Below are 20,937 nucleotides of genomic sequence, written 5' to 3'. Positions count from 1 at the left end.
GGGTGGTTTAATACCAACTTTAGTTTTTTTAAATATGCGTGCTAAAATGCCAAGGTTGATCACTGAAAATATGTATAACCTCCAAATGAAAGTGATAGGAAATAATGGAATAAGGAAAAGGAAAGAAATTTTTTAAAATTGAGAAATGAGAAAGCATGAAAAAAGTGGGTAAAGCAAATTAATAAAGATGGCAAAAATAAGTCCAGATATAGTAACCACAATAAATGTAAAAAGGATTAAACTAACGAGGAAAAAAAGGATTGAATTTTAAAGCAAAACAAACCCCAGCCATACTTCGTTTGCAGGAGACACAACTAAAACATGGACACAGAAAGTTGTCTTGCAACTATAAGCAGGACATCTTAAAATGTTGAATAAAAAAGAGTAGTCTCAGGAGACATTACATATTACAGAGTCAAAATGCAAAATCTAACCCTTCCTCTTTCCTTAGAGGCTGCTGAGAGCCTGGTACCCTTGACCCTCCTGAGAAGCATAGGACAGGGGACAAGAGAAATACCATCTCTCAAGAAATGTGCTGTCTTCAAGCCGAGGGCAGCCAAAAGCATTTCTCCTGGAATTGAGATTGTAAACCTACAGAAGGCCAGAAGAGTCACTGGGGAAGATTTTCACTGAGGAGGTAAACCTAGACCCCAGGAATGGAACTTGAAAGATGGCAAGGAGGTGTTCCTGGGAGTGAGAATAAGCTTGAGCGAAGCAAAGGTAGACTGTGGCCTGGACACAGTGAAGAGACATGGTGCAGAGGACAGCTAGCAAGAGAGTGGTTGGTGCAGGCTTGGCAGCCCCAGAATAGCTTAGGAAGACCTCTGCAAAGGTTCTGAGAGAGACAGGAGTACCTTTCAGGGTGATGCCATTGGTCATCTGAAAGGTAGGTGGAGTGGTCCAAGGGAGAACTGTAGGTAACGTGAATTAGGACCTTAAGAGGCCCAGGAAACGAAGAGGCAGAACACATGAGAAACGGCAGCCTGGCATGCCTTGGTTGAGCACACGGTACAGGGTTCTTTGCCATTTGCTCTGCCTGGTGGCTGCCACACACCCTCCCATTCCGTACAGAGTGGGACGTGGAAGCAGTGACTGCCAGCAGTTCTGAGCATCCCATGACGGGGAGAAGCAGCAATCTGTTGGAAACAGGAAGTTAAGGCTAAGATGGCACTTCCACAGTCTGAGCAGAAATGGAACAAGCCTGTACCGATAAAGATAATGCTCCAGAGCTGGCAAACTCCCCACCCCCACCCTGCATGTCTGCCCTGTCACATGATGTTCCCTGTTAGGGCTCTTCAACAATCTTAGCGAAATTTTTCCTACCCCTACTCCTCAAACAGCTTTCTAAAGAACCCCCAATCAGTCCCAAGCATTTCCTGCACTAGAACCTTCAAATACTAACCTATCTTATCTACTCCAAAATCGTGTCCAAACAGTCCACCCCAAACTAATTAGTCCTTAGCCACCCCAAACTAATTAGTCCTTTCAGTCCTCCAAACCATGCCAACCAACTAGCCCTACTAAGCCATGGACCCACCATCCATCCATTTCTCAATCCCTCTTCCACTGAAGCTGTTCAATACTAGTTTACCCAGTGTCCTGGAGCTTCATGCTAATGGTTGCTTTGATAGAGAACGTTCGCTTCATAGGCGTAAATGGCATATTCCTGTACCTTCCCTTTTACCACCCTGTAAATCCCTTAGGATTTACACTGAGATCGTGAGCATTTTGACATTAGGAGAATGCTCAATGGTTGGCCTAACCCTAAATAAAGTACCCTGAGCCCTTGGACATCTGGGTCCTAGAAGTACGCATTGACTCAGAACAGATCGATCCCACAGGCGTGCATCCTCTGGTATACTGAGCCTCTGGACTTAACCCTGAAAGAACTCTGATTCTGGACCACTTGACCCAATGGGCAGATTGATGCCAAGTGGCAATGAGTCTCTGAAGGTATCTCGTTGACACACACAACGGTTAGTAACCCTGTGCACACTAACACCATTTGCTGTGTATTCACTGTTATCATTCAGTATTAAGATGTTAGTATTTGTCAAATATCATGCCAGCACTAGGTGAATAATGTGCACTCCGTGTTACTGGCCTTAAGGAGTTTACATTTTGGTGGGGAAAGCAAAAGTAAATGATTAGTTGCAAAACAGTAGAAAATGAGTGCTGGATCTAGCATTTACTGAGCACCTATGTTGTTTGGTCAATTCATATTACAGAGGGAGCTGGGCTCAGAGAAGTTGAGTACTTAAGGTAGGGAACACGGTAAGTGATGAAAATTTTAATTCGGGTCTGGATTTTTTTTTTTTTCTCTGTAGCCCTCTGCTTCAGTTTCGTGGCCCAGTGAAATAATTATTAGAGCGAAAATGCAACGTAACAGGAGCATATTACAAGGATTGACCAGCTCTGTCATAGGGAGCCTGGGAAGATTCTACCCAGATGTGATACCTGAGCTGGCCTTTATTTTGAACAAGGAAATCAGAAAAGGATAAATGGAGCAGAGGAAACATATTTTAAAAAGCTTAACCTGTTCAGAACCTAAGGAGGCTAATGCAGGAGGCCGACCATAAGGGCCCTCAGGCTATGGAGATTGGATTTTATTCTAGAAGTGGGAAGGCACTAGATAATTAGGGATTTTAGGAAGATCACCTGGTAGTGGGGAGGAAGGATGGAAAGAGGAAAGCAGGAGGTGGGAAGACCAGTCAGGGCCACTGTGATTGCTCAGATGACTGGTGGTACTGATGGTGACAAGACTCCGTTTGAAGAGGGTGTTATAAGGCAGACTCAGGAGGGTGTGGAGACTGGTTGAACTTGGGTGGTGAGACTTGTGAGTTTAGGATGTTGCCTAGTTTCTGATAAAGATGATTGAAGGGATGGTAGTATATGGAAAGCCTGGCTACTCCAGAGTGGTGGAAGTTTAGAGGATACAGAGATGTGTCCAGAATTAAGATTAGAGGAGTAGGTTGGGACCTGTTAAAGCCCAAAATGGAGTCATTTGCCCTCCCCCTCCGAGATTTAATTAGTTTCAGCCTATCCCAGGAATGTCACCTTTTAACAGTCAAATCTGAAATTTCCTGACTAACACTAGTGAGGCAATCTGCATAATGAAAAATCCTGCCATTTCTTACTCCCCCCTCCAAAAGGATATGTCCTGGCCTGAAACAATCGTTTTATTTATTTATTTTTTTTTTTAAGATTTTACTTATTTGACAGAGAGAGAGCACCCAAACAGGGGGAACAGCAGAGGGAAAGGGAGAAGCAGGCTTCCCGCTGAGCAGGGAGCCCAATGCGGGGCTCAATCCCAGGACCCTGGCTCGTGACCTGAGCCGAAGGCAGATGCTTAACCGACTGAGCCACCCAGGCGCCTCCAATCCTTTTATTTTGCCGGTCACTTGCCTTACCCTCTTTCCTATGAAGACCTTCCATTTTGTACAACTCCTGGGAGCATCTCTCCTTGCTAGATGGGATGCTGCCCAACTCATGAATCGCTTAACAAACCCAATTAGATCTTCATATTTACTCAGTTGAATTTTGTTCTTTAACAGACCAAATGGTGAAGTCTTAAATGCAGCTAAGTAATTGCGATGTCTTTGATAAACTGGGGCTGCACCAGATCTTTTTGAGGAAAGGCTGAAGAATTTACTCGTTTGAGTAAAGTGATACTTAACCAGCTGCCAACAATATGCAAAGCAAGAAGTTCTGGTGCCCGCTTAGAACCTGCTGGAGGGGACAGACAAAGAGGTGATTGCTTTGGGAATCACAAGGCATTGGAGGTCATGGACAGCTTCCAGTTAGGAAGTAAAATCCAAGCTGGAGGAAACAGACTGAAAAAGGAGAGAGAGGAAAACAGCATTCTAAGCACAGAAAGCTGGCAAAGGCTCAGACAGTGTCAGCCATGTGGCTCCGTCGTTGCTGACTCTTGGCTGAGGAGATGTTCGTAAGGAGAGAACACTGTGCTAGGTTGACGGGAAAAGGATGGGACTGTTCTTTTTTTAACAGCCTGTGCTAACATGTGCACGAGTTTATTTTTACTATGAATGTGTGTTCACACATTCTCTTTGTATGTGGTTGTGCATATGCTAAAAACTTCAGAATGTGTCTGGATGAGACAGATAGTATGTGTTATCTAAGTTCTAAGACACCACAGTCTTCTGATTTTCTCCCAACCCCCTTACCAGTCTTTTCTGTGCTTTAGCCTGGTCCTTCTGATGTAGAAAAGATGTTAGGGTTTGAAGCCGATGGCCAAGAAAGAATTCTTGAGATGTCTTTGGTGCAAAAAGGTGGTTTTATTAAAGCATGGAGACAGGACCCGTGGGCAGAAAAAGCTGCACTGGGGTCATGAGGAGTGGCCGATTGTATACTTTCAAGTTGGGGGGTGTGGTTAGGGAAAGTATAAGCCTGCCAGGTGTTTTGAAAATAAGGTTTCCAGGATCCTGAGGGGGCTAGCTATTGTTAGGAAAAGTTCATTTATTACTGTTTGGTAAAAACTCACTCATGAGACCCTTCAGATGTATATCAGTGGGCCATATGCTTGGAGGATGATTGCTAACATGTATCTTAGGGGGTTGGGGAGTAGAGAAAAAGGAAGTTTCCAAAGGAATTTTTATATGTTAAAGTAGACTTACAGGATCCCTGGGGGGCAGGCTAAGATTGCCTTTTGCCCTTAGCAAAGTATTAACATTGAGGCGGCTGAGTTCCTAGAGGAATGTCACTCTGTTTCAAGGACTTGTCAGTGGGCTGTAGGTAGTAAAGAAATTTAATAATTTTTCTTCTGCCTTTGTTTCCCACATCACTTCCTCCTCTGAGCCTCCCTTAAGGTTTCATTTCCCTAGGCTTCCATCCTGGGCCTCTTCACTGTCTACTCCACACTCTGTGCCGGGAAGATTTCCTAGAATCCTTTGACTGCGATTATTGCCAATTGGTTAAAGATTCCCAATCTTTAGCTCTAGCGCTGGCCCATATTCAGAACTGATTGCAGACTAGTAAAATGGACACCAGATATCTCACCTGGAGGTCTCAAAAGCATTTTAAATTCAACATGCTCCATATTGAACTGATTGTCTCTTCCTCACCCACAAATCACCTCCTAAATTTCCTTTCTCAGGTGATGACACACCAGGTACTCTATTGTCAAAACCAGAAATCTTGGATGAATCCTAGATTCTCCCCTGCCTTTCCACCCTCGTGATTTAATCAATCATGCCTATGAAGGGAGGCTTCCATAAGAACCCATAGGACAGAGTTTAGAGAGCTTCTGGGTGGGTGAATAAGAATGCATCTAGGAACAACGTGCATGCCAGGAAGGTGGTGTAACCCCAAATTCCAGAAACAGAAGCTTTTTTCCTTGAGACCTTTCCAGACCTCAGCCTATGGATCTCTTCACCTGTTGATTTGAATCCTTTAATGTTCTTTAGTAAATCAGTGATGGTAAGTAAACCGTTTTCCTGAGTTCTGTGAGGTGCTGTAGTAAATTGATCAAACCCAAGGAGGAGGTCCAATTTATATATAAGCTGGTATGTCAGAGCACAGGGGACAACTTGGACTTGTGACTGGTATCTGAAGGGGGTAGAGGAAGGCAGTCTTGTGGGACTGAGCCCCTAACCTTCGAATCTGACACTATCTCCAGGTATATAATGTCAGAATAGAGTAAAGTTGTAGGACACTCAGCTGGTGTCTGAGAATTGCTTGATGTGGGAAAATTACCTGCACATCTGGTCGCAGAATTGTTTGATGGGAGTAGTAAGTGCAGAGTAGAATGAAAGTTTGCCTGTTCATCCTCTTTGATCCATTGTCGTCACAGCCCAGGCTAAAGTCCATACTTCTTACCACAGCCTGTAAGGCTTATCATAATCTTGCCTGACTCTCCACCTCCATACCTTACCCTCCCGGCCTGGGCTTCCTTTGCACTTGCTCTGCCCTCCGCCTAAAATATATGCCCCCTTACCTGGCTTCCTACTGCTCTTCCTGTAGGTTTTAGTCCAGGTGTGCCCTCCTCTTGGAAGGTGCCCCTACACCATGAGTGCATGACATGCTCCTATCTTAGCATTTATCCCACCGTTTGGACTCATCTGTTCACTCTCATTAAAAAATAAAATTCAAGGGTGGGAGAGGGGGAGAAAAATTCAACTGAGTAAATTTTAAAGATCTTATTGGCTTTATTCAGTGACTCAAACCAGGTATCATCCCATCTACCAGATAGAAGGGAGCTCTGAGGAGCTGTACAAAATGAAAGACTTTTATAGGCAGAAGGAAGCGAGAACAAGGACTATACTAGTGGACTGATGGATGGTTGTGGCAAGGTCGCTTTCCTTCATGGGATGGCAGGGGTCTATGAGGCCGATTACCTCACTAGTGCTGACAAGGTGATTCTTGGTCTGGTTTACAAGTCCGTTTCTGGGAGAGGCTGAAACTGTAATGGAGTCTCAGTTTAGTGATTAGCATATGCTCAAGTGGGCCTGGCATAAGTGACTATTTTGGGCCTGTTCTGTTTCTAACACACTCTATAGGATCACAAGCTCTGTGAGGGTCAAGATAGTCTATCCTGTTGATTGTTACGTTCCTAGATCCTAGAGCCAACCTAGACATGATATCTTCTTGATAAATGTTTGTGACATGAATGAAGGAATACTTGGTGGCTTGCAGGATAATTACCACAAGGCACTGTGGACATGATCATTCATCAGGAGTCATCAGGATCCTTTGGAGAGGGCCTGGAGGGAGGGAGCACAGCAGACATTAGGTTATTTGTTTTACTCATTTATTCTACAAATATTTAATGATGCCTGCTCTGCACCAGACATAGTGTTGGGCACTGGGGATCTAGAGGTAAATAAACTGCTCTCTGCCCTCTGTGGGTTTCAGTCTTACAGAGGAGATGCACAAAAATCAGCAATCGTGACAAAATGGAATACTTGCTATAAAAGAGATAGAAACAGGTCTTGGGAAGACACAGTACAGAGCACGTTTAAATCCACCAGAGGGTCAGAGAAGGGAAGAGACATAGGTAAGTGCCTAGGCACAGAAGAGGAAGAGCTTTGAAGGAAGAGGGATGAAGATCAAAATATTACTCTTAATTTTACAATGGTCCGTATATGGAGTGTTGTGCTTCCAAAGATACAACAGCCTAGAGATAAAATATAGTAGCAATAACAGCCACAAGACAGTATCTCTGTCACCCAGCTCCTGCCTTCGGCGCGGGGGGGGCGGGGGGCGGGATACCCGCCTACAGATCCTCCAGAAAGTCGTCTGGGGTATCTTACAAGTCTCTGAACTTGGAGTCAACTTTGTATTTTGAAATTTTAACTGGATTTTACAAAATAATTTTTTAACAAAATAATTATCCATGTCATTAAATCTTTAAAAATCTTTAATTTGAATAGTTTCGTAAGTTTCTATTATGTAGACAAACTCTAATTTATTTAAACAATTTTTTAGTATTGAACATGTGGGCTGTTTCCAGCTTTGTGCGAATATATCATTCCATGCTGAACAGCTATGTGCAAACACGAGTGTCTTGACTTTCTATTTCTTTAGAATAATTTTCGTCCTCTACTCTGTGTGGCACATTGTCACCTGGGAAACCCACACAGTGCCACCCAACCTCTGCATGTGAAGGAGACCATTATGAAAGTACATCTCCAGCTTCTGCTTACCCTCTTTCTACTGTAGAGGGAGGGAGTGGAAGCTGAGAGGGGACCAGAGAAAATATGATTCCTCTGCCCTCCGTGGGTCCATAAATGCCACAAATCTCTCCTCCATCAGCCTAAACCAGAGTCCCTGTGAAAACTCAGAGTAGCTTTGGAGAGCAAGGGATTCTAGAGATGTGGAAACCTCAATGTGGTTCCCTTTTATCAACCCCAGCCTATCTGCTCTCCTGAGCCTATGGGCTGCTTGTGTAAGAAAGTCTCTGGGCTCTGCTGGAGTCCTGGGAGAGATTACTTTAGGGCTCTGTCCCTGGTGGGCCAGGGAAATCCTGGCAGTCTGGTACAGAGGCATCTCTAGCAAGGGTGTGGCCCAGTGATCTGTGGACCCTTGAGGGAAGCAGGTGTGGGCTCCTACTGGATTCTTGCTCTGGCCAGGAGTAGTTGAACAGGTAAACTGAGTCTTCATGTTCTCCTGAGACTAGGTGTATGAGGTGAGGGCTTCAGCAGGGGATTGGCATCTTGCTTGGTTCTGCCCGGCCCATCCTGGATGGAGAGACCATTTTACCTTCCAACACCCACAGAATAGCTAACAGCCAGACCTAACCCCAACAAGCCTCACTTAGTCCTCCTCGAAGAATCAAGCGATCTGTTTACTTGGCACAGCTTATTACTATGGTATCAGGTTCTAGCAGAGCTGATGAAGAAATTAGCATTTCTACCACATACTAGCCATGATCAGCATTTCCAGGAATGTTCAAATAGGGCCAAATCGCTGGAACGGCGTTGGTTCTCGTTGCAGTGTTCAGGAATCCATGCATGCTCGGTTATGCAAGTCCTTACAGGGCTAACAGAATTCCAGTTTTCTCCCTCTACCCTGGTGTGTCTCCCAGAAGGGAAAATAATTGCATTTGGTGATGATCTAGGCTGTGATTAGGATGATCTGTCTGGTCTGTCCCGGTCTATCTTCTGCCTCATTGGGGTTGCCAGCCCCATGCTTATGTTTCTGTTCCGTGTTGATGGTCATCAGTTTTATAATGGTCTCTGTCCCACTATGCTGGTCCTCCTGTCTGTGGTAGTAAGGAGCACAGCTCTATCTATGCCTGAGGCCTTCTGAGTCATGGCCACTAGAGGACTGCCTTGCACCACTTAAAGGCCTTTGGTTTGCCAGTTCACATTCCTTGTTCCTGAGTTTTCCAAGGGCCGCACCTTCTACTTTGGAGGGGCTAGATTGGTGCAAAATGAGTGACCAAAGCTTCTAGAGATGCTTCACCTCCAGGACCACCTTTGGTCACCTTTGAGCCACAGAGTGATGACACCAAAATATCATACTCTGTCCCCACTCCAAAATCACTCTAAACACATACTAGTTTTCAAAACATGGTTTGGAAACACAGTTTTAAGTAAAACTCCTAGGGCCCGCTCCCTTTCTGGTCAGATTATAAGATACAAGCCCTCTATACAAAAGTACTGGAGCTGCCACTTCCCAGGATAGACCCTGGCCCAGGCCCTAAAGACCAAAATGAGGTTTCTGGGGCTTTCTATCCAGGGAAGGGGTGGTGCCAGAGCTAGTGTATAGTCCTAGGACCCCTATAAAAGAACATGGCCTTTCTACATGGTACTAGAGTTTTTGGCAGGTGAGTGAGGGACCCTCACCAAACTCTGGAGGTTGGAAGAAGGAGAAGGTGCAAGACAGGGTGGTGGTAAGACTGCTAAGCTGATTTGAGGGGGCAAGAGATGGATTGAGGTAAGGGTTAGCTAGGGATGGAAACCCCAAATTTAGACCTAAAGATTGAGCTGGAGGGGGAACATACTTAATTTGGGTCCCCTGAAAGCAGAACAGGGACTTGGGGGGAAGGAGATAGTTTATGTGGAAGGTGATCTGTATTAGAAAAAGTACCACGACCTTGGTGTCTTTTAACAGTAGACATTTATTCTCTTAATTTTTGGAGGCTAGAAGTCTGAAATCAAGGTGTTTGTGGGACCATTCCTCCTCCGAAGCCTCTAGAGGAGTATCCTTCCTTGCCTTTTCCAAATGCTGGTAGCTCCAGATGTTCCTTGGTTTATAGCTGCAGCGCTCCCGTCTCAGCCTGTCATCATATGGCCTTCTCCTTGTGTGTCTGTGTCCACATTTCCCTCTTATAAGGACACCAGTCATATTGGATAGGGCCCACCCTAATGACCTCATCTTAATTTTATTACACCTGGAGAGACCCTATTTCCATGTAAGGTCATATTCACAAGTGCCAGGGCTTAGGACTTCAACATACTTTTTTGGTGGGGGATACAGTCAACCCATAATATGATCCAAGAAGCAGAAGTGAATGAAGACAAGGCAGGGAGGAAAACCAATACAGTGGAAGGTTTTAAACTAGTTGTTTCCATGCCACTGAGAACCCTTTAAGGAACTGTGTAAAATACCACTTCGAATTTTTTTTTTTTTTTTTTTTTACCCCTTCGAATTCTGAAAGACTTGAAAACTGGGACATTTAACCAGTTCTCCCATTGGTCGAAGAATTTCTCAGGAGGTTAACTTCTTCCTACTTGTAGGCTCCATTCGTGGGTGGGCTAAGTGTCCTTTCTTGGCTGGTTAGGAGAACTTGAGATGACACGAGAGCAATGGGCACGAAACTGTCCAAGTGTGCAGAAGTCAGGACAGGGCACCGAGAGTGTCTGCAAAGGTACACTCCTTGCGTTGCTGAGACTTGTTCCTCCTCCACTCTGTCACGGACTCTTGAAGGTACTGGTCAGCTACATGCTTTTTTTTTTAAAAAGGATTTTCAACAGGAGGGTGTTAGTGGAATAAACTAGAGTTCCCCTGCTGCAGCTACTTCTAAGGCACAATTAATATTCGTCATCTCCTTCCCCCGCAACCCCAACATCAAAGCTGGTCTGGGCTGCTCATGCCGAAGGGCTGAGCCCTTGTCTGCTTTGCCGTTACCAGGCTTTGTTGGCAGTGATTGCCTAGTTACCGTCATCCCCAGGGCTGAAAGCATCGAGAGACACTCCAGCACACACGTTTCAGATGAATCTCCCCTGAACCCATTATGCAGCAGCATCCTTAGCTCCTCTGGACAGTCAGGGATGATTGCTCCCTTCAGTATAATAAAACATTTTTTACCTGATGGTCCACTGCCTTGAGGAGCCCGAAGTGGAAAAATCCTGTGTTAACCAGTAGAAGACGTCCCCCCGGAGAATCAGGATCTCTAATCCAACAGAGCCAGCCACAGAAATGGGAAACAGTTGCTGTAAAGATCTCACCAGAGTGATGATGAAAGGAGCCAATCCTATTTTCACCCCTTGGTTACTTGGCCCTGTGTATTCTAACTACGGGGACATCGCACTGTATGTGACCTGATTGTTTAATGCATATACTACATTCTGGAGGACAGTGATCTCTTCCATAGGATGTCACTCCAAAACTGGCTCCTTAGCTAAGCCTTTAATTTAAAAGGCCATTCCCACCTTCTACCCTTTGTTTCCAGGTAATGAAGTACATGGTAAGACCCCTTGTTTTACAAAACCATTGTCTCACACATCCTTTACCATAAAATACACCCTTTCAACTAAGACTACACTATACAGAATTCCAGGTTGATAATTAGATACTGGAGGCCCTGGAGAAGCACTACAAGCATAAATCCATATTCCAAAAAGATTTCAGTTCCAAGAAGAACACATTGCTGCCCTCTGCAGGGTGGGAAGAGTCTGATGTAATCAGCTTACCACCAAGTGCTGGGGCAGTCTACTCAAGGAATGCAACCATAATGAGGGTCCAGCCTCTGAGAGTGCAGGTTGAGCATTCAGGAGCAGCAGTAGGTAAATCAGCATTGGTGAGGGGGACCCCGTTTGGCGGGCCCATGCAGAGCCTCCATCTCTGCCACACCCCGTCTCCATTCATGGGCCCATGCACTTGGTTGGTTGAGACAGAAACCAGTAGACAAGTCATTGTGTGTACCTGGCTATTGACGCTTCCTCTGCAGCAGAAGCTTTCCAGTGAGCACTGACATGACACTCAAAGGTCTGCGTAATCAGACACCTCTCCTATTTGTCCATCCATGCACCTTTTCCCCAGGCTTCCTTCTCTGCTATTCCAATCTTGCTCCATCCAGGCCTCTGACCAACCGGTTGAGTTATTCTCCACTGCCCAGAGGCCCGTGTACATTCTTGCCTCAGGCCATGCCTCCCTACATGCAAAGTTGATGGACAAGTTTACTGCCCACTAGGAGGATTTCCCTCACCGCTCGCCTTTAGAACTTGTCCTCAGTGGGTATCTGGTATGGCTACAATTCATTTTTGTTTTGTACCATTGTATGAAGTCAACCCAAACATACTCCAGGCTCAAATTTTTTTCCTCCTATGACAGTGGTTGTAGGGAACACCCCCACAAGCAGGAATATGAGCTAAGGGAGCAGGTGGGTGCAGCAGGGCTATATGGCATAGAGTCTAAATCACCTTTTCACATGGCTCACTCGCTGCTCTCTGGACCTGCCGGGACCCAATCCCAAATGTACTACTATCGTCATACAATGAACTGCCCACTTAAGACTGGTGAACTAGTCAACATAAATAATCCAGTTTATGACTGGTGGCCCAGATTACAATGGGCATTTCTAGTCATATAGTGTCTTGATATCCCATTATCGGGTATTCACAGGCTCTGCTTGGGCCCAGCACACCATGAGCTGCTTTTTCAGATATGAGTCATTCTGTGCTGTAGAAGGCATGGCTTAGCTCTCAAGCCTAAAAGATCTCCTACTGGAATTTTCCATAGACTCCACACAGTGTTCTTGTCTAATAGGGACCTCTGGTGCTAATGGACCGTCACGTCATAGAAACAAGAGTTAGGACAGTTGGCACCTCCTGATACTTAACAAAACTTCACTGCATATACAGTTGGACTCCTGCAATTGCTTTTAAAATCTCTACCATGAATTTTAAGAGCCTTTTGGTGGTGATAGTGATGGTGGTTTGTTTTGGAGCTTAATGGTTGAACATTGACACTGATTTACAACCAGCTGAGCCCTGCCTGGCCCCTTGCTCAGGTTTCCAAATAGTCCAAAGCAAGCATCTCCCAACCCAATGAGAGCCATAGTTAGCAACTGTGGGACCACATACCTGGGAATAAATAAAGGCCTGTTCCTGCCTTAGACAGCAGAGTCAGGGATGTTAAGAACAATTATCAATTTGTGTGGACTTTTTAGATCTCTATCTCCACCCTCATTGTTCACATATAGAAAGCCCTGAGGACTCAAAGTAGGGTTGAGAGGGTGTTCTTGTTGTCCTGTCATTATGTGTTTGGGATGGAGAAGAAGGGAGGTGGAGGTTAATGGATGAGACTATATTGTGGTTGTTCAGTTGGGCCTGTGAGGGTGAAGCCACACTCTGAGTGCGGGAGTGGGGATGGCCCATCACATTAGTGATGTCATTCAAAGTGCCATTCACCTGGAGATGAAGCCCATCTCTCAGAAAAGAAATGGGTATCATCCCCTCTTGACGGTGGGCATGCAGGTGTCAGGATGTCTAGGGAAGAAATCCGATAAGAGAGTCTGCCTTTTGGAATCAGACTATAGACATCTGCAAATGGCCAGGTGAATGGTGCATGGTCCTGGACCCTGCATTTGTGCATTTCATGCGATGGCTTGGTTTATTTTCCTGTTGTCTTTCCTCTAAAATTAATGAAGTCTTTAAAGATCTAGCCTGTTCTAGCTACACTAAGAGAACATAGGGATTGTGTCCGCCAGGACCAGAGTGTTAAAGGGGAGCATTGCCTTTTAGGGCAAAACGTGGGTGGTAGCAATGGGACTAGAAACTGCTGGGAAAATGTGGGCCTTAGGGGCACAGTGTAGTGTGCACATGGTTCTGGCCAGCAGTGCTTTCTTCCAGAGTCTTACTTTGGAGGGTATGGAACTTGTTGTAGTATGAGGGGTGGTTTCCCTTTAGAGCCTTCCACCTCTGTTACTCCAGAGGATTTTTCCTTCCAGGATTTATTCTCCAGGGACATAGGCTCCCAGGTCCCTGTTCCTCATTTTGCCATAGTGACTCTTGGTCCTAAGTCCCAGTTTTGGGTTTCTCCATTGCTTATTTGCTCTCCCAGAAACGTGCTAGACAGTTTGGCCTCACATGGCTGAGGGATCCCACCTTGCTATGGGGGATCCAGGTAGCCTGGACCCTAGGTCCAGGACCAATATCTATAGCCCATCTCCTTTTATTTGGGGTAGTCTAGAAGGCCCCCCCTAATACACCGAAGGATTTCCAAGAAGGGCATGTTCTCTTGGTCTCCTTTGCATTCCTGCTCCTAACTTAATTCTCAGTCTCCAGCTAGCTGCTCAGCTTGCTGCCCTCCTCCTGCTGCCCTTTGTCCCATGTGTGGACCGTGCCCTGCCTGCCACATTCCCCAAGCATCATTCCGAAGAGGGGGTGGTACATACACATCAGACTTCTGCTGGAGGTTTGGGGCTGACAGAACAGCACCACCGGAGAGCAGAAGCCAACTTAAAATAGCATATTAGATATCTTTGTTCCTCAGGTTCTTTGCTCAGCCCTGACTAGGAGTTTCTTACCAGCTCTTTTCCTTCTCAGACTCTAGCCCTCTGCCCTTTCACCTTCTCTTCTTACCCAGCCTTCCTCTTTCTCTCCCAGCTCCAGCCTTTTTTCCAGCCATCAGTTAGCCACCAGAGGACAACTCCTACCTTCCTGTTGCTTTACTATGCAGAGCATTCGAGTTTCCTTATTGCAGCTCTTCTGTGTAAACTAAATGGGACCCTTCCTCTCACATCCAAAAGACCCGTTATTCAGTGTTCACGGAAAAAGAACCGGCTCCTCTGAGATGAATTCTGCCTGTCTGGTTATCTGTGGTGTAAAGCAACAACCGTTTTTATGTCCTCACAGATTTTCTGGGTCAGGTCAGGGCACTCACAGCTGACTTGTCTCTCTTCCATAATGTTTGGGGCCTCCGCTGGGAAGACTCAAGCATCTGGAAATGACTTGTAGGATGAGGGGTTGTTTTCTGCCGAAGGCTTCTTTCTTCTATGTGTGGTGCTTGGGTGATGTGAAGGCTGGGCTCAGCTGGGACTGTCAACTGAAGCATCTATGTATGACCTTTCCTTGCAGATTAGACTTCCTCACAGTACAGTGGCCACAGGGTAGTCGAACTTCTTATATGGGGTCCCTTCCAGTAAACTGAGAGGCCATTTATTACTTAACTTCAGAAATCACATAGCGTAGAGATTCACGGTGAGGTATCACAGACCTTACTTCTCAATGAGAGGAATGTCAAAGATTCAGCGACGATGCTTTAAATCTGCCACAATCTCCCTCCCACAGAATGCTGACACATGGCTCCTGCAATTGATAAGGGTCAAGGGTCCTTTCCTCTGGGGCTTTGATAAGCTCTTCCATCTGCCTAGCCCAGAGCTTCTCCAGGGATCATCCCAGAATGTCTAGGATGTAGCTTTTCCACAGCTCTCAGCCCTGGCTCAGGACACCTGACTTTGGGCTTCTTATTTGTATATCTAGGGGTGTCAGGATTTGGAGGTGAGGGTCTGAGAGTCCAGCACACCTGCTATTGGCTCTTCTAGCTATAGAACTTTTGCCTTGTGCCAACTACCTGGTTCCCCGATGATGTAGAGTATGTGTTTATTACTCCTGCCTGCAGTGGCCTCACCAAGGCAGGCTGCAGGGGCCAGGCAGCCCGTACCCAGTGTCAGCCTTAGGGGGTCTCTGTGACTCCTGGCTCTGAGCGAGCATGGCTTAGAGTGGGTGATGCAGGACCTTTTTTGTTGAGGATGTCTCCTTCTTAGATTCTATTGCCCTTCCATCAGTCCTTTGGAGAAAGAACATCCTTGGACACTTATCTAATACGAGTCAGCAGCTATGGGTTTTGGTTCTGCAGTGTCTGTGGGAGGTCCCACAAACCCCACACATTCTCCAGATAGGGGCATTCTCCACTCGCCATTACCCAAACAATGAAATAAGGCTTCACACACTTGTAACAAGTTGATTCTGGAGTCTCAATCCACCACTCCTGAGGTTATGGATATGCCAAGATGTGGTTCAGAAACAATGGTTCTCTTTGGGAGTCGGTCCATTTATGTCAGTCTATAAACCTCGCAAGGGAGTGACCGTTTCTGCTTGCTATTATTTACAGCCTTTTGCTGAGGACCAGGTCCTTGGTAAATACTGGTTAATGATGCATTTGCTCAACTCTGAGGGCCATGGGAAACCATGGGTTAGAGAGATGACTGTTGCCTGGGGTGGAGAACTCCAAAGCTGCAGGGACCAGTTATAAAAGTGAAAGAAGCTGGCGGGCTGGGGCCTGAGGCCCATAGGAGAACACATGCTCCTTGTAAGGAGGGCAGCCACTTCTCGGCCCTACGCCTGCCATGCTGCAGGCAGGTCCAAGGGTTGCCAGATTTGCTTAATTTTCAAGAGGGGACAAAAAGTCCAATCTATTTAATCTCTCCATTAAGTGTTGTCAACTTAGTCAATGAAAAACAAAACCACGTTTGTGGGCTGGATGCAACAGGGGTGCTGCCACTTGGAAGCCTGTAACCCACAGGTTCACAGCGAGTCTGGTTTCACCGAGTTGCCCCTGATCCTTGGATTAGTGGAGTTCAACGGCTACTGCCCAGTGCTCCCCCTTCAGGGAACGCGGACACCTCCACTCTTGCCCCTGGTCTCAGCCTCCCCACAACAGCTGCACCCAAAGGTCCTTCTTAGGCTTCCACGACCTCGGCAAGAAGATTATACCTGTAAATCCCCACAGCCAGCAGCCCAGGGTGGGGGAAGGGAGGGGAAGGAGGGGCCGGCCCCTCTCCCCAGGGCCTTCCCTGGGTCATCCACCGCCAAGTATAGATGAAGAAGACACTCTCCGCTAGTTGAGCCAACACAGCTGGATATTTTCCAAAGTAATTTTAGTAGTAATGAAGGGAAAGCACAAAGAAAATAAACAGAGCTGGCCTAGAAATGGGTGTGTTCTCAGAGCTTAGTCCTCCGAACCCAAGGGGGCCGCTTTATGCTAAATAGGGCCAAGGGAACCGGGGGAATAGGGAAGAAGTGGGTTTTCATTTGGGTAACGAGGGGGCTGAGTCTCGACACTTTTAGGAGAGGGGGAACTCCGGTAAAGGACTTACGTGCTAGGGGAAAAGGGGCTGGGAGGTGGCCGAGGTCCTCAAAATTCAGGGGTGAGTATTCCCATTCCTGAGAAGGAGAGTAATTGAAGTGGAAGATTGGAGGGAGTGAATGGCTGTGACTCCACGCCAGGAAGGGGGAGGCGTCTCTGCAGAGGGGGCCCGAGTACGGCGAGCAGAAGAGACGGCCTCGTAGCAATCCCTGTCCCGGGAAGGTTTGAAAGCTGCGGTGCCCTAGTGACGCCGGAAAAGATGGAGCGGTTGCCATGGCGACGCGGAGCACACATCGGAAATAAATAAATAAGCCGTCCAGGCTGCCGCAGCCGCGCCCCCGCGGGACTGGAGCGCGGGGGAGGGGGCCCCGCGGGCCCGGGTCCCCGCCGCCCTCGCGTCCCCGCCATTGGCAGAGCCGGAGGGGGGGGGTTACCCCCCCCAGTGGGGGGGCCGAATGGTACGGTCCTCCGCCCGCGCCCCGGCCCGGCCCGCCGCGAGCGAGCGCCGAGCCCAGCGCAGCCGCTGCTGCCGCCGCGGAGCCCAGAGCCGAGCTGGGAGGCGGCGATGGAGGGAGTCAGCAGCCACCGGACCCTGTCCTACAGCCGCTGGAGCTACGACAGGTAGGGTGGCCGCCTACAGCGTGGGCTCCCCCGGCCCTCCGCGTGGCCCTGCGTGGGCGCCCTCCCCCGCGCGCACGGCGGCGGGGGAAGCGGCGCTGGCGGGGAGCAGACCCCCGGGCTGCACCCGGACCCTGGAGCGTCCGGGTCGTCGGAACCCGGAGCCGCGGACATCCGAAGCCGGAGCCGAGCGGAGGGTGTCCTCACACCTGCGGGGCAGAGCCGGCAGAGGAGGACACCCGGGTACCGGGACCCGCGAGCGGCCACCCACCTCGCACCCCACCCCCACCCCAGTCCGGCTGCCCTGCGGTGGCCCCCCCAGCGCCGCAACTGCACGAGGGAGCGTGGAGGGGCTGCCGGGCGGGCCGCGCAGTGGGGCGAGGAGGGGTCCCCGCGGTGGGGGGGGAGAGCGCCCCCGCTCGCTGCCCGGACCGCGGGTCGCCCGCCGCCTGCTCCGCAGAGCGGGAGGGCAGCCCCGGGCCGGCTGTCGGGGCGCGCGCCGCGTTGCCAGGCTCCCCGCCCGCCCCGCGGGGACCGAGAGAGGCTGCCGGCGTGGGCGGCTGGGCGCCGCGCTCCCCACGCACTGGTCCTGCCGGGAGGAATCATCCTTCCAGGTGAAGTGAGAAAAATGAGGACAACCGAATGAGTTGGTCATCAAGCAGAGATTTATTCTGAGATTTTTGTCCTTTCTGCCTATTTTTGGTGTGTTAAATGTCACTTCGCTTTTTAAAATGAAACCATGATGATAGTAGATAGGTTTTTGTTGTTGTTGTTTTCAAAGTTCATAACCCCATGAGGATCTCTGGAGTTAAATTTTCTGATCCATGGCCCTAAATAGAGCTGGAAGAGAAACTTCATGAACTGGGTTGCTCTCCCCTTCCTCAATCCTGCTTCTGGCGCGCTCCTTCCCTTCACTCTGCTAAAAACCTTCCTGCATCTCTGACAGCCGGTCTTTCGAGATTCAGAGGAACAGGTGTCCCTCCTGCCCCAGCTGCATCCCCCTAGGACCCTATTGACTCTCCCCCAATTGATCCCATCTTTTTCCTTTTTCGCCTTTCCCTCTACTGTCGATGTCTCAGCCTGTAAACCTATTAAAGCTTGTCAGTCTCCCTCCTCAAGACGAGTGCAACTGGTACACCCCTTTGTTTGCTTTCAAGGCCTTCTTTGGGGGGGAAATGTGGTCTGAATTGGTTGATTCTGTTTCCTCCTGAACCCTGCACTGTGCAATCCTAGCCATCTGCTTGCTGCCCACCGCCCAATTCCAGTGAAGGTGCCCTTTTGAAAAGTAGTGTTTCCTATGGAGAGGGAGTCAAAAATGATCAGAGTATTAAACTTAAAATAATAAACCCTCCAAGCTTGTGTTCAAATCCCAAACCACACATTCATTTGCTTATTCAACAAATATGTATTGACTGCAAACTATGTGTGGGGCCCTGGAGATAAGGAGATAAAAAGACACAGTTCCCTCCCCCAGAGGAGCTCACAGTCTAGATTCTAGTAGAAATCAGTGGTAGCATATTGCCAAAGGCCTAATACATATATAGAAGGGAAATTTTAAATTGAAAAGTTCTATATAATAACTAAATATTTTCCCTACAAAAACAGCAAGACTCTGGAATCAGACAACCTGGGTTCAAATCCTGACTCCACCCAACTCACCTGGAACAAGTTGCTTTCCCTCTCTAGGCTTCAGTTTTTTCTGTGAAGTGGGAAGGATTAGAAGGATTAGATGAGATAACATAGTAATAAGTGATACCCATTGCTGTTTTATTCATAAATATTGTAAATATCTCTGAGAACATAGAGGCTTAGTCTGAAAATCCTTCTCTTTTTTAGACTCCTGAATAAAGAGTTTTCCTGGGGTTCTGTCCTCAGCATGCTTTTCTTCTCACCCTGACAGTCTCAAAACTGGGGAGCCATGGGAAGAAAGTCGCTTCCCTGGCCTGTGTCCAAACTAACTGAATCCCAATCTCCAGACGTGGAACTCTAGTGTCAAGATTTGCATAATCCTTCCCAGATGATTTGATTAGGGCTGGTTCAGCTTTTCCTCTGGAAGCATTGGTCTATATCACCCACCTCCACTCTCCTGTTAGTACTTAGTTTTTAAAAATTTTTAAGAATTGAATTATTTAAAAATTGCACAGTCCTCAATAAACTGTTAAAAATACTATATAAGCAACACATGTATGTAGTACCCAGGTATTAAAAGTGAAATTCTGAGGCGCCTGGGTGGCTCAGTCATTAAGCATCTGCCTTCGGCTCAGGTCATGATCCCAGGGTCCTGGGATCGAGCCCCACATTGGGCTCCCTGCTCCGCGGGAAGCCTGCTTCTCCCTCTCCCACTCCCCCTGCTTGTGTTCCCTTTCTCTCTCTGTCTCTCTCTGTCAAATAAATAAATAAAATCTTTTAAAAAAAAATAAAAAAATAAAAGTGAAATTCTGTGATCCTGCTGCCCCCATCCCCACCCCCTAGAAGCAAACCACCCCGCCATTAACAGTTAACACTTTCTGACCCTGTTCTCTGGCTTCTGCCCCCACCACATCTTTGAACCCGGGAAACCACTCTCCTCCACATCCCCATAGAAGTTGACCTCTCTGCGTTATATTACCTGTTCTTTTCATCTGTTTCCACCTTTGCTTCTCAGGCCATATGTATATCAGTTATCTAGTGCCGTGTAACAAATTACTCTTAAATTTAACGGCTTAAAATACTAGTTGTTCTAATTAGCTCAAGATTCTGTGGATAGCCATTTGGGCTGGGCTCAGCTGGGCAGTTTTTGTGATCCGGCCCAGGCGTGGCTTCTTTAGGCTGTACTTGTGAACGTGTGCGGTGCCTCAGCTGGGAAGGCTAGCACATCTGGAGCCTCTCTCTTTGGGGGGAGGGGGGCAAGAGATTGAGAGAGAGAGAGAGAATGATGCTCTCTCATCTTCCAGCAGGCTAGCCCAGGTTTGTGCACATGCTGGTAGATTCCCAGTGAGAAAGCAGAAGCTACAAGGGCTCTTGAGGCCTAGGTTTGGGACATGCACATCACTCTGCCACATTGTATTGGTCAAAGAAAGTAAAACTGTCAACCCACATTCAAGGGAGAGGAATAAGTTTCACCTCTCGAAGGGAAGAGCTGTAAAGAATTTGTGGCCATTTTTACAATCTACCCCAATATGCAGCTTACATTAATTGCTCACTCCTCTTGGTCCCCACTGTCCCAGTGTGAGCACATGCCAAAATTCCCCTCTCTTCCATTCTATTCTCAGGCTACACCCTGGTCCCAGTTATCACCTCAGTGCTTTTAACATAGAGATCCATATCTTCAACTCCAGTCTTTTTGCTGAGCCTGAACCTTACATCTCTAAATCCTTGTGGACATCTCCACATATATATTCCACCAACACCCTGAACTCAACGTATTCAAAGCCAGACCCTTCACTGATAACTCTGTATTCCCTCTTCAGCATCCTTGTAGCCAAAGGAACTCAAAACTTTGACAGTGACCTTGAACTCTCCAAGTCTCACCATTCCATCTGTCTCTTCTTATCTATATCCCTCATT

The 20,937-nt window shown here is 47.5% G+C and overlaps 1 protein-coding gene across 2 annotated transcripts in view; it reads left to right on the top strand.

Moving 5' to 3' along the window:
* The first annotated feature begins 17,292 nt into the window (after positions 1 to 17,292).
* Positions 17,293 to 20,937, top strand: part of TUB (TUB bipartite transcription factor) — an 84,111-nt gene continuing 80,466 nt past the window's right edge. For both annotated transcript variants that reach the window (XM_078058436.1, XM_036101535.2), the window contains exon 1: positions 17,293 to 17,394. In XM_078058436.1, coding sequence (XP_077914562.1) covers positions 17,339 to 17,394 — 56 coding nt within the window. In that variant the 5' untranslated portion in view covers positions 17,293 to 17,338. The remainder of the gene's footprint in view (positions 17,395 to 20,937) is intronic.

Source organism: Halichoerus grypus, chromosome 11, assembly GCF_964656455.1.
Source record: "Halichoerus grypus chromosome 11, mHalGry1.hap1.1, whole genome shotgun sequence".
NCBI classification, from domain to species: Eukaryota; Metazoa; Chordata; class Mammalia; order Carnivora; family Phocidae; genus Halichoerus; species Halichoerus grypus.
This window is presented reverse-complemented; position numbering and strand designations above follow the sequence as displayed.